This window comes from Diachasma alloeum, unplaced genomic scaffold (genome assembly GCF_001412515.2).
Source record: "Diachasma alloeum isolate Michigan unplaced genomic scaffold, Dall2.0 Dall_scaffold_00802, whole genome shotgun sequence".
Lineage (NCBI taxonomy): Eukaryota > Metazoa > Arthropoda > Insecta > Hymenoptera > Braconidae > Diachasma > Diachasma alloeum.
This window is the reverse complement of record NW_021680932.1, coordinates 83,164-96,262: the sequence shown is the minus strand read 5'-3', so window position 1 is coordinate 96,262 and position 13,099 is coordinate 83,164. Positions and strand designations below refer to the sequence as shown.

Genomic DNA, 13,099 nt, shown 5'->3' with positions numbered 1-13,099 from the left:
AATTTAATTCTCCATCGAACAGCATTGGTTTCATTCCTTAATATTAATTAGGAGGAAAGAGACGATTTTTTAATTAGCGGGCGAATTATTGGAGAGTCACTCTGCGCCGAGAAAACATTGGGTTTCTTATAGCGCCGTGACTTTCGTCGCAATATTAATTTTTTTATTGCAGAGATTAAGGGATGAAACGTGGGTTGATGGATGGCGAATTTAATTCTCCATTGAACAGTCTTTGTTTCATCCCTTAATATTACTTAGTCGGCGAATATATCAAATGAAAAACATAAAGTAAATATTAAGTACAAGGAGGACAAAAATCACCCTCCAAACCTATCCCTGTCACAGCGGGACTGCTACTGCCGAGTTACACACGCACCCGACTTACATTTACCGACAATTCGACCGGGACGCCGCCTTTTCCGTGGGGTACCAACTAACATTTTTGGAGTCAGTCAAACCCCCCCGATCCGGGCCTCTACTCAGGTCTATCCTCTTTGAGTTCCCATAAGCCTGAGCAATCTCCCCTATTATCTCTGGAGAAGGCATGAAATTATGGCAATTTTCTGTTTAATTTTTAGCAAAAGAACCGAGGAGTTCAAGATTCTTTTCACAGCTTATTCTACAGATATCTTATAAATATAGAATTTACTTGTTCCTCACAGAGCCTGTAAAACGTCGTTTTATTTTGTATCCGTCGAACGCCGTTTGCAGACATTGTGAAGAAATAGTATATTTCGATATGAGTGCAGAAAAGTGTTTTTTGGCTCGTGGAAGGTTTATTGCACGAGCCGAAGGCAAGTGAGTGAGGTTTCCTATATAATTTATGAAATTACATATGAAATTACGTATGAAATTACGCAAACGACTTTTCGTTTACTCGTAAACAAAACGTAAACGAAAAGGCACGGATCAGCGCTCGACCGTCTGTGTGACGTCGTTAGCGATTTCAAAGCGTTTGAAATCTTCAACTTTTAAGAATTAATGATCAATTGATGAGCAATATTTCAAACGTTTGTGAATTGAAAAATGAACTATTAAGGTCCCAAACTTGAGATTTCCAGAAATTTGAAATGAAGAAATAGCTAGAAGCCGGACAGCTCAGCTGCTGGGAGAGCACCCGATGCATAATCGGAAAGTCCCGAGTTCAAATCCCGATCTGGATTATCCATTTTTTTCAGTACAAATTTTCTGGTTATTCATATTATTGAGAATAATCCTGGTTCCGCTCCTACCTTATCCAAATGCCATCCATTATTTCCTATGACGTCATAAAGATGTGGAACGCTATATGCATTCCATTCTTTAATATACTATTCTCACAATTTTCATATTCAACAATAAAAAAACACTGATGGACAAGCCCAATAATCAGGTTTGCAAGCTCTCTCGATAAAACAGGTTTTTGCCGAACAAATACGAATTGCCCCATCTATCGAGCTTGTACGGCTTCTATTAATGTCCCCCCACTTCGCCCCACCCATCCTAGTCGGAAAAACAACCAAATAAAAAAACGTTAGACAACCCGGGAACATCGAATCATGTCGGAGTGGGCGAATGAGTGGGAGAAAGTTACTGGCAAATGTGGTGGACGTAAGGAAATTATCACGGGCCCCAGTAGTTCTCATTTTCTCATCGTATGACATAAAAATTTACGAGAGTAATGAGTGATAAACGACCAACAGGAAATACGCAATCCGTCAGAACGTAAATAATAACTATTTATTGAAGCTAAGAGGATTAATAAGGTGCAGTGAAATATAGGAACTTGATTGATTCGATTTTTGTCATGATTGTTAACAATCGAGTGTTTCAGCGAATAGTGTGACGACGTTGAATGTACTCACAGCTGACTAATGTGAATCCCAGTGCTTGTGACCCTTCGGATCCGCACTCGCGAGTACGTGTGCACTTGAATCGCCCTGTTTGCAGTGAAACGTGGGATTTTTTTGTTTTTCAAAGGATTCTCGGGTTTTTGGGCGTTAATTGTGGCGATAAAACGGTTAGTGCTGCTGGTTTCTTTTATCATTGAGTTGTTTGTTATCTTTTGGAGGTTTTTTCAGGGGTGAGGGAAACTTATCAGCAGATATGAGAGCTCATCAACGAGTTTCTGTTGTTTGTGATAGAAGGTATTTAATTGTATGGTTATAAGGTGTTATCAGCAGTTTTAGCTTTTTTGAGAAGTTGGGGAAAATAGGTTTTGGGGTTTTTAGAGTGTTGGGAACAGATGGGTTGCACTTGCATAAGCTGTAATGACCTCAAATGAGAATGATTACAGTGAGAGTATCATGACTTCGTGACATCCGTTTTCAGAAAATGAGATCAAATGAGAATTTGTGGGATTATTATGGGAATTCCTTTAACAGCGGTTGATGAGAGCTTTTTTGTAGGGTAAACGATTCTCTAAAAGTAAGATCTCTTAACATTTTTTCCTACAACTGTTCGGTTTCTGATGGATAATTAGGGTTTTACAGACAAAGGATTTTATTGTTTATAAGTAAGGTATTCCATGTTAAATCGGCCAACCCCTGACACTCATCCTCTTGAAAGTGAATGAGAATTTTTTACAGAGTTCAGAGGCTCAGAAAACTCCTCAGAAATTTCCTCATATTGTTCATAATTTTTATATATCTCGTTTGGGAGATGTTTTTTTTACAAAGATAGAAAATTTCGGAATAAAAATAATCAAAATAAAATACATTTAGGATTTTGCCAACCTTCTAGTAGGATTCAAAACACTTGTTACAATGGTGAGGATCGATGGACAGAGAAATGGCGAAAATAAAACGTTACGTCATTATCAAAATTTAAAATTTTTAGCTTTTCTTTTTGAAAATTCGTCTTTGCGGACATCTGAAAATTTAAAAAAAACAAGCAGCGCGACAGAAGGCATTTGACAGATTACATATGACTGCTACTCTCCACGTATTTTTTTTCTCCTATTTTTATTTCTACCGATTTCATTTGTAGTAGGCCTCCAAATGGATCCCAATGTATGTTTTCAAAAAATGAATGACCCTGAAGTTTGCTGAAATAAAGATTTGACGACGGATATCTTGTAAGGACACTGTGCGATTGGAATTTTTCAATTTTTGTTTTGTTAAAAAAGATTAAGTCTAATTGTGATGATGGCTAAATAGACAAATATGTTGATAAGAAGGTGATTTCTATGGGAATTAACATTCAAAAACTTTCAACATGGGATATTCCGTATCGGAATTGATATATTTGAAAAAAAAACAAAGTCACAGTTTGAACTACACAAAACCTTATTGTGATTCTTTTCGATTTGATTTTATCTCAATCACTCTAAATTTTATGCGCTGTGAAACAAAACATCTTTGTCACAATGAACAATACATTTGAATAACGCAATTGAAAAAAAAAAAGAACATCTCATCTGGAAAATTGGAGAATCTTTATGTGACTATTTGAGTTTTCCATTTTTAATGCCCAGTTAATTATATATCCTATGTTTTTCCTCCAAAAAATATTTAACAGAGGATATATTGATGGCAGAGAACTGGATTTCAACAAAAAATTATTAGAATGTCAAATTTCAGCCAAAAATCAGTGTGAGGATTGTTCAAACACTTTCTCGTCCATTTATTTTGTCGAAAATTTAAAAAACATATCTTCAACGGCGGATATTTTGCACAAAAATGAAGATTTTCAGAAAAAGTAAAATTCTATATTTTGTATTTCATCGAATTCTCAAGTGAATTTCCTCATTTTGCTTCTCACCCTTTTTTAACTTCCCGACTCGGAGTAGGTATAGTATATTGCAAGTATTTATAACATCTCCTGATATATTACTCTCATGAGAATAATAGATCAGGAGATATTATAAATATAATTAAGCCGTGTGCCATTATTTTGTTGATATTTATATATTTACAAGAATTATATACAGGAACATATTATATACAATAATATTAAGACTTATTCGAACTCTAGATGTCATGATTAATGATAATTGTCTGAAGGAAGAAGTACTAACAGTTCAGCTTTTGCCCATCCCTGTCAGTAAATAATGTTAATAATTCACAGTGTCGTGTCACAAAATTTCGACATAAATAAACATTTTACCTTTTTTTTCTTTTTCTCTCTCTTCTTGTTCATTAAATTAAATTGCGATCAAATGAAAAGAATAAATTGCAAAATATCGAGAAATCGAAATCGAGCATCCGGTGTTACCTTACTGCTTGACCGGAACTTCGTTCGTGGGAATGCTCACGTGAGCAAAATCACCAGATTTGGAAATTAACAAATTTGTCATGAACAATTTTTCCTATTATCACAACAGTAACAAATGAATCCGATGCGAATGTACGATCTTCACTGAGTTCACGTCTCATTGAAAAAATACAGGCCGAGATCACAGGTGTATTCGAAATTTACGTTGCTCAGTTCTTCTTCGTCAACATTGAGGTGACGCAGACAAGAAAACTCTGCCCATCTCTCACATCTTCTACATTGGACCCAAGTTTCATTGCTTGTCATGTTTTCATCTCTCCCACAGAATAAACAGAGATCTCTCACATCCACCGAGTGAATCAAAATACCCTCCCTGATGTTTTTGCGGTGCTCATTCGGTTCAAATGAATGCATTTGAGAAACATTTCCGGCAAGAATCTCTTCGATGTAATAAAGTACGAAAATCCCACAATTGAAACCATCTTGCTGTCGTGGATGAGGTGGGATTTCCAGTGACCACTCAAGCTGTGAGCTGGGAAAGACCTGTGGAAAAGTATTTTATTAACATGTATGAAAAAATCTTATAGGAAATGCTATGAAGAATTCAACCATTTTCTATAGGATTTCCTATAGAATTTCCTATAAGATTCATAAATTTTATCTTGACCTTTATAACTCATTGGTCCGAGTTCCAATTTTGTGTAATAATTTTCGATGAAAAACCTTACAGTGAATTCTATAGAAACCTCTATAGAATACCCTATAGAATTTTTTCATACATGAATTTACGCTTTTCGATTTCACACAAATTTTCTTTAATGAAACAAAGCGCATTTACCTTTTTATATCCAGCGATAAAATTTTTCAATCGTCTCTCCTCCATTTTGCTCATTTTATTTCTCATTGGATCTATCAGATACACTGTACTCATTGCAATACATGCATACATCAAAACCCAATGATTACCGGCGATATTATGAGGGAGAATAATTCCAGATTTCTCATGCCATACATCGCAAAACTGAAGATAGAAATCTGAGCATAACGGCTTTCCATTCGTCCCCCTTCCTGTCACGAAATATTTACTCACCTCACACGAAACATACGCTACTCTATTATTTTTCCGAGAACACTTCATCAAAACTGCTGACCAATAATCAATGATGGAATTCATTATCAACTGTCCGTCGAAGATCGTGATGTAATCGCTGGAGAGTAAAGTGACATTGGATTGCTCATTGTGACTGGCCCTTATCGAAGCCACAAAAAACGAACGTGGTGGACTGGGATTGTTGGATTTCGGGGTTTTCCCCAAGACCAAAATTCACTCTCCCAAGTTCTTTTATGTTAAGAAAAAGTTTATTGCTTTATGTTGCTATGGGGTCTTCCCTGAGAGTGTAAAATGGGGGAAAAGTCCTCTCGAGACTTAATGAGGGGTTTTACCCAAATGTGGGTTTTTCCCACAAGTACACCTGGCGACCAGGCGGGTCAAAAGGAAAGTCCAAGCGTTTGCTTCAGGAGGTGGAAATTATATTGCCCTCCTAGATCTATATTAACCCTGGGCCTCACTAGCAACTATCTTTCAGTCTCTCGTAGATATTCATAGTGTCAACTACCTCCTGTGTAGAGTCTTAGAGATTTTTCAATTAAAGTGTTCACATAGATAAAAGGTGTTTGTTATTTTTTTAAACCCCATAATCCAAAAGGGATGATTGTAATATTCGGAATTTGAAATTGTCCGATTATTATTAAACGTCAAAACCCTCTGCACCTGTTCCTCTGCCATTTTTTTTAGTTTGTTTCCTTCCAGATAACCCTTGCTCTTCTTATTTTGGAATGGCCCACGTCTCCAAAATTCTTGTGAATCTTCGTTGTCCGGCTCGTTTATTCGTTTTGGATGACGTTTAACACAAACTTTAGGAGGTGGTAGTTTTAACTCTTCANGCAAAAAAGTTATTTGCTCTTGGCATCCTAAATAAATTTTAAATGGAGCAATGAACTGCCGGATATGGGGATGATTCCCTTTGGCATGGGATATACTCAAAATGATGTCAAGGATATCGTTGGTGTGACAATCATTTTCTGACATTTTTTCTGATCTAGCTTTCTGCAAAACTTCGATAGAGTGAGTGAATTGATAATTGTTATCTGTTGCCAGTTCAGAATTCATTTGATTCACTAATTCCTCGTGAATGGTGAGAGGTTTGGCGAATTTCAACTTATTTTGCAACTGCTGTCGCTCTTCACCCCGCAATTGGTAAACCAAGGGTTCATCGTGGTTATACTTGCCTGGGGTTGTGTACAAATTAATGAGAGTTTGGAATTTCTCCACCTTACCCATAACTTTGAAAAATTTTGGACATTTTGGTTGTCTACATGAGGCAAAGTCCGAGAATTTTCCATTGTTGCGCTGTTTATTTCCGTGGAATCGTATAGAGCATGTGATGTTGAAGGTATCCGGTAATTCTCTCCTGATGCAACGGTGAAATTTCTCCAAAAACAATTTTTTATTGCGAAGGATATCTTCGTTTTTCAGAACAAATGAACCGACATATTCATAAGGCTTACGGGTGAATTTACGTTCAATAATTGACCGTTCCGATTCTTTACTTACTTCTGATTCCTTATCACTCTCTCCAGACGTAGAAGCATTACTATTGATGTCCTGGGTACGTAGCTTTACACAGGATTTTCTACTCTTCTTTCTCTTAACCCTCATCCTTTCGTGAACTTTGGTCTTAAAATTACGCAAATTAGAGCGCCAAGCAAAAATTAAATTGGATCGAAATCGTGTTTGATCATGCTTCCGAATTCTTAGGTACTTGCAGATCTTCTAAAAAATTTGCTTGCCGGTGGGACCATCCTTAAGATCTAATTCACTTTCTGCACAAAATAAAATTGACTCAACCACTTCTTCATCTTTGAACTTCATCTTCACTTATAATTACTCTTCGCGATCACAGTTCATAGTATTTAACGTAAATCACTCTTTAACCGATGTCGTTTGTTTGTATTCGACAGCACTATGAATATCTCGCGAGGCTAATTATGACAAAATGGAAGAAGAAGGGGGGTGATAGAGCCCTTTGTATTGCTGTCTTTGTGTATTTTCAGTGTGATTCGGGAGTAATGAATAAATTATTCTAAAATTGAAAAAAATTAAGAATTACATGTATATTCCCGTCCCGGATGAATTTGAAAATTGGCCAGATGGCGCTGAAATCGCATGCACAGAGGCACGTTGGGAATAACAAGGTATGTGTTGTGTTTCTCCCTTTAACGTACAATGTACGAGAGACAGATGATTTCTTTCTCTTACACCTATGCGTTAAAGGGATACATCAGTTTGAGGTTATATCTGCTTTTTAAAGTGGATGTTTTTGTTTCTGAAAAACATTTTTCAGCCAATTTATCGCGAAGTATACCCCAATAAAGTAAATAGTTTTAAAAATTGAATGTTTGTACCATTCGATCATTCTCTGATCCCCCTAGAAAAGGGGTTAAAAGCGAAAAATCAGACGTCACATGAGATTTCGAGAAAATGTCAACATAACGTTTTTTTTTTATTGGGATATCTTTGTGTCTTTCAGAAATATCCGCTGTTGAAAATACTCATTTTTGTGATTTCTACGTTTTTTCTGAGAGAAAGCCTCGAAAAATTTAATCCAGCACCCCTCACGTTAAGTTCTTGTTGCAATACAAAGTTCATTTTTTTTTTTTTCGATTTACAAATTTCCCCTGCAAATATCCTCTGTTGAATTTTTCTAAAAGAAAAAACATTGCATATATTGTCTAATAATGATACAAAACGAAAAACTAGAATAGTCACAGGAAGATTTTTCAATTTTTCAGATGTGATGTTTCCGTTTTTTTTTATTGGTCTATTCAGATGTATCGTACATTCAGACAAAGATTGATTGTTCCACAGCGGATAACGTTTAGAATGGCAGAAATAGAATAAAATAGAAAAGAATCACAATCAGATTTTGGATAGTTTAAACCGTGATTATGTGTTCTTTTTGAATAAATTAATTACGAGGGGCGATATGCCATGATGAAGGTTTTTCAACATTAATTGCGGGAAAAATCAACTTTTAATGCACATATTTCTGTTTCTAGCTCTCATCACAATTAGATTTCTTCATTCTTGATGAAATTTTTTTTTTGGAAATTTCCAATTGCTTTGTTCTGTTAAAAGATATCCTCTGTTGAACATTTTTTTCAGCAAACTTCAGGGTCATAAAAATGAAGGCATAAGGATTAAACGATTTTTCAAGAATCGCTATCTCTCAGGAATCGCTCAACCGATCGAGTTAAAATTTAGCACAAATTTCAGTCTCAGCATCTTGGCCACAATAATTCTCGAGTTATGGGGACAGTTTTGGACATACGAACACACATGTGCACACGCATATCTACACACATACAGACATTTTTTTAAAACATAATTTCTTCGCGTTTCATAAAAAGAATTCCCGCTCTCTTTTGAGAAGGTGATGGTCACGGGTTGACCTGCCTGACGACATGGAATATTTTTTTATTACTTTATAGCTTATATTTTTTACAGGTTCTTGCGATTAATAATGGTTAATTATGGTTCAGAAAAAATTAGAGAATAGAATAGATGGATTGAATAAATCATACAGTTCATGAGAGAATTCTCCAAAAAATATCTGTTCATATTTTTTCCCAGAATTTTTCATTTCTTAAATAATTATGCTATTAAATATATTAAAAAATGTTGTTTTTATGTTCTTCTAACTTACGACTATCTGCTTTAAGGACTTTTTTGTAGGTGGGACAGTTTTCCTACATTTTTCTTCACATTTTTGTGACAATGGCTCATTCTGTAGATAAAATCATGTTCTAAAAACCAGGATTCTCGCATTTGTTTTTCACTATTCGGAGAATTATCAATTATCTATGACATAGGTTTGGAGAAAATTCTAAGAAACTTTTTTTAGTAGGTGAAAAACTTTTCAGAATAAAATATTTCTTGATATTTTCTCTCCTAACTACTCAGTTCTAAAGGAATCACTTTCCCAGAAACGAACAAATAATTTGCCATTTTTCATGTTGTTCCCTCCATTTATAATTAATTACGCAAGGGACGCTTTGGAAAAATAACAAGAAATTTTCTCGTCAATGAGAGAATGTTTTACAAACAAATTTGCTTAAGATTTTTCGTTGAGACCTTCCCTTCCGTACAGAATGACGTTCTTAACGAAAAAAAAAACAATCTGTCCTGCTTCTCGGTTCTTTCAATGGCAATTCTCTACGAGATCAGTAGGTTTAAGAGAAAAATGTCAAGCAACTATTTGAACTAGCCGTGACTATTCGCACCATTGCGTGAGTCACTCCCGTACACTCCNATTGCGTGAGTCACTCCGGTACACTCCATACACTCCACGCATGCGTGAAGTTTGTGTGTTTCACGCAGCCGAATTTTCATACTGCTGTGTGTTTCACGCAGTTGAAGTTTTATACTACTGTGTATTTCACGCAGTTGCATTTTTATACCGCTGTGTTTCACGCAGTGGCATTTTTATACGCCTGTGTGTTTCACCCCGTGGCATTTTTATACGCCTGTGTGTTTCACGCAGTGGCATTTTTATACGCCTGTGTGTTTCGCGCAGTTGTATTTTTATACGCCTGTATTTCACGCAGTTGTATTTTTATACTACAGTATAAAAATGCACTGCGTGAAACACACAGCGGTATAAAAATGCAACTGCGTGAGATACACAGTAGTATAAAACTTCAACTGCGTGAAACACACAGCAGTATGAAAATTCGGCTGCGTGAAACACACAAACTTCACGCATGCGTGGAGTGTATGGAGTGTACCGGAGTGACTCACGCAATGGTGCGAATAGTCACGGCCCAACTATTTTTGTCGATAATTAAATTGCATATCAAGCATTCTCTTGATTAATTCTCTCAGGCGTCTTCATTTAGAACACGGAAATTATTTGCACATGGACTTTGGTATCAACTGGTTTCAGTATTTATTGCGTATGTCAGATTCTCGCAAATATTGTCCTGGTTTTCGACGTCAAATTTTGGATTGGGCCGCGAGTTTTACTCTTTGTTGTACATATTGAGGAGAGGTTTGTCCTAAATTTTTAGCCTCGTAAGTCTATTAACCCTAGATTGGTCACCGTATGAGAGAAACACTGTCGCATGTCGTTTTCTTTTAATGACAATTGACTAACCAGAAAAATAAATAAAAATTGACTTGGTCAATTGATGTGCCTAAAAAATTATAGTAGTTTTTAGAACATATTTCCTAAAATTCCAAAGGAAAACCAATTATTTCGAACAGATGAACTTATTTTTTTCCATGTTAAATGAAATTGCCTATGACGTGATGTTGCCGAAAACTCGCTAAACGCGCCCGGGCAGTGTAGACTGAATTCGGCAACGCTAAAGCCTAAATAACACAGCGGCGAATCTCCGCGGCGGTAACCAAGTCGCAGAGTCGCGTTTGGTGACCAGACTAGGGTTAATAATGGAGAAAACTCAGGTGGAAGTTTTTTTACATTTCCTTTTCAATTAAATCTGACGGGTACAGTTTCAATTTTACGAAAAAATGCTACATAGATTTTTTCAAGAAAAATCCTGAATTTCGCGAAAAAATTAAATTTTTTGGTTGTATTAGTTCTTGACCTTTAAAATCGACTTTTTTCTCGAAATTATGCGTAAATTCATTGTTTCACCACATCGAATTAGAAATAAATTGCTTCCTTCGAAAGAATATTTTTTCACACAAGCTGAGCAATTCCACTACATGAGTGCAAAAATCAACAATTTCCTTGGAATTTCAAGGATTTAATGTTCGACGACAGTACAAAATTATTTATAAATAGTCGAAAAGTCGTTTTACATAATTAAATAGTTGTTGGTTATCATAAAATTACTCAGTTTCTATCGAGAGTCCCTATTTAAAATTTTAGATGAATGCGGGAAAAAATATGTTCTTTCGATGGAAGAAAGTTATTTTCAATTCGATGTGGTGGAAAAATTAATTTACGCATAATTTCGAGGAAGCAGTCGATTTTAAGGGTCAAGGACTGATAAAACCAAAAAATAGACATTTCTTGCGGGAAATTCAGAATTTTCCTAAAAAAAAATCTATGTAACATTTTTTTTGTAAAACTGAAACTGTAGTCGTCAGATTTCATTGGAAAGGAAATAAAAAAAACTTCCATGTGAGGTTACTCCACTATTAACAGAGTTACGAGGCTAAAAATTTAGGACAAAGGTCTCTTGAATATGTACAACAAAGGGTAAAACTTGCAGCCCAATCAAAAATTTGACCCCGAAAACCAGAACGATATTTGGGAGAATGTACTGTATAAATGGGATGAAAATTGATGGTGATTGCTATATTATAATCACTAAATTGGTTTTATTATAATAATTTTCACCTAGAATTCATCAGTAATTAGTTTATCGATTATATCTGACAAAGCTATTATTGTTACATCGTCATATCTTATCTGCGGTCGTTTTTGTAATTCAATTACGACAAGGCAAAATGCAAGCGTCCGTTCAAGCGAAATTTTTTCAAGAACCCTTTCTGTAGAGTGCAATAAGAGATGGAAAAATGGTTCACACAAAAATTTTGCTATTTCTCTTAGACTCGGAGACATTCATCAAGAAAACAGCTGGAAGCTACGTCGACTCAAACAGTTTTGTCTCTTTGCTACTGAATTTTGAGAATAATTCATTATGATGCCAATTCTGAAACTGATAAAAACCGCTTGGTAAATGTGTAATAAGAGCAATCGAATATGATTGTCGTGAAACTACATCAATTAATGGACATTCCTTATCATCGTTTGAAGTTGAAATCTGCTGAGGAAAATTGATCATTAAACATTTTTTTAAACCGCTATTTTCATCAATTAAATATTAGTGTTGGACTTTATTTTTTCATTTAAAAGTAATTCAATAATTTGCGGGACGTTTCTTACATTTTTCAGAACTTTATTCTTTTTCTTCCAAGAAAATTTCGATTTCGCGGCATTTTGTTCTAATGGATTCGATGTCTTAATGACATAGTCGTTGAGCTCAGTTAAATGACTTATTCGCATATCGTCTTGTAAATTGATGAATTAATTTTTGAAGGACGTATTTAGTTCAATAATATTAATATACGATTAATAAAATGACTTTAAAAAAATTTTTAACGAGCGAAATTGTCATTTTTGCCGCGTCAGAATAATAATAATAATAATAATAATAATAAATGTCTGTTAATTGGCGTGTTTTTAGTGTAATTATACCCACTTGATCTTATTAAACCTGATACGAGTGCTTTGTAACAGTTATAGAGATGCCAAAATATTTTCTTTTTAAAACTATTTTGCTGATTCGTAATATGACGCTGAAGTTAGCAGCCGACTTGGCAGCAGAACAGGGGCGTATCATGATCCCCTGGGGCCCAATGCACACATGATTCAAAAACCGGGGTAAAAATCAATTATCGACATCGGAAAATGTTCAGACATTACCCCTCTGCATTCATGAAGATTCTTACCCCTCTGGAACCATTACTTGTTGATGTTTGAGGGGTGCAAAAATTGATTTTCCTTGAAGTGAAAGAAAAAAAATTGTTGGCTCCAAAACACTCAAAACCACCAACAAATTTCCATTGAAAGATATTAGGAAAGACTCCCTCAATCCCCAGAAAAATAATCAAGTCTTTCAGAGTGGTCCAAGGAAGTGCTAGGAGGTGAAAAAATGGAATTTTCGCGTATTTCAGGGGGAAAAAAAATCTCCAACTAATAATAAGCAAAACCACCAACAACTGTTGATGGAAAAATACTCAGTGCAACTCCCCCTACCCCCAGAAAAATCATCAAGTCTCTCAGACTGGTCCAAGGGGGTGCTAGGGGGT

The 13,099-nt window shown here is 35.5% G+C and overlaps 1 protein-coding gene across 3 annotated transcripts in view; it reads left to right on the top strand.

Annotated features, from left to right (window-relative positions):
* The first annotated feature begins 1,554 nt into the window (after positions 1-1,554).
* Positions 1,555-13,099, top strand: part of LOC107044786 — a 30,832-nt gene continuing 19,287 nt past the window's right edge. Inside the window, exons 1-2 of one of the 3 annotated variants that reach the window (XM_015266819.1) lie at positions 1,555-1,704; positions 1,814-1,999. In XM_015266819.1, the coding sequence (XP_015122305.1) occupies positions 1,835-1,999 (165 nt within the window). In that variant the 5' untranslated portion in view covers positions 1,555-1,704; positions 1,814-1,834. Of the gene's footprint in view, positions 2,000-13,099 lie in introns of all 3 variants that reach the window. The other 2 variants (XM_015266818.1, XM_015266817.1) reach the window with 2 other exon arrangements.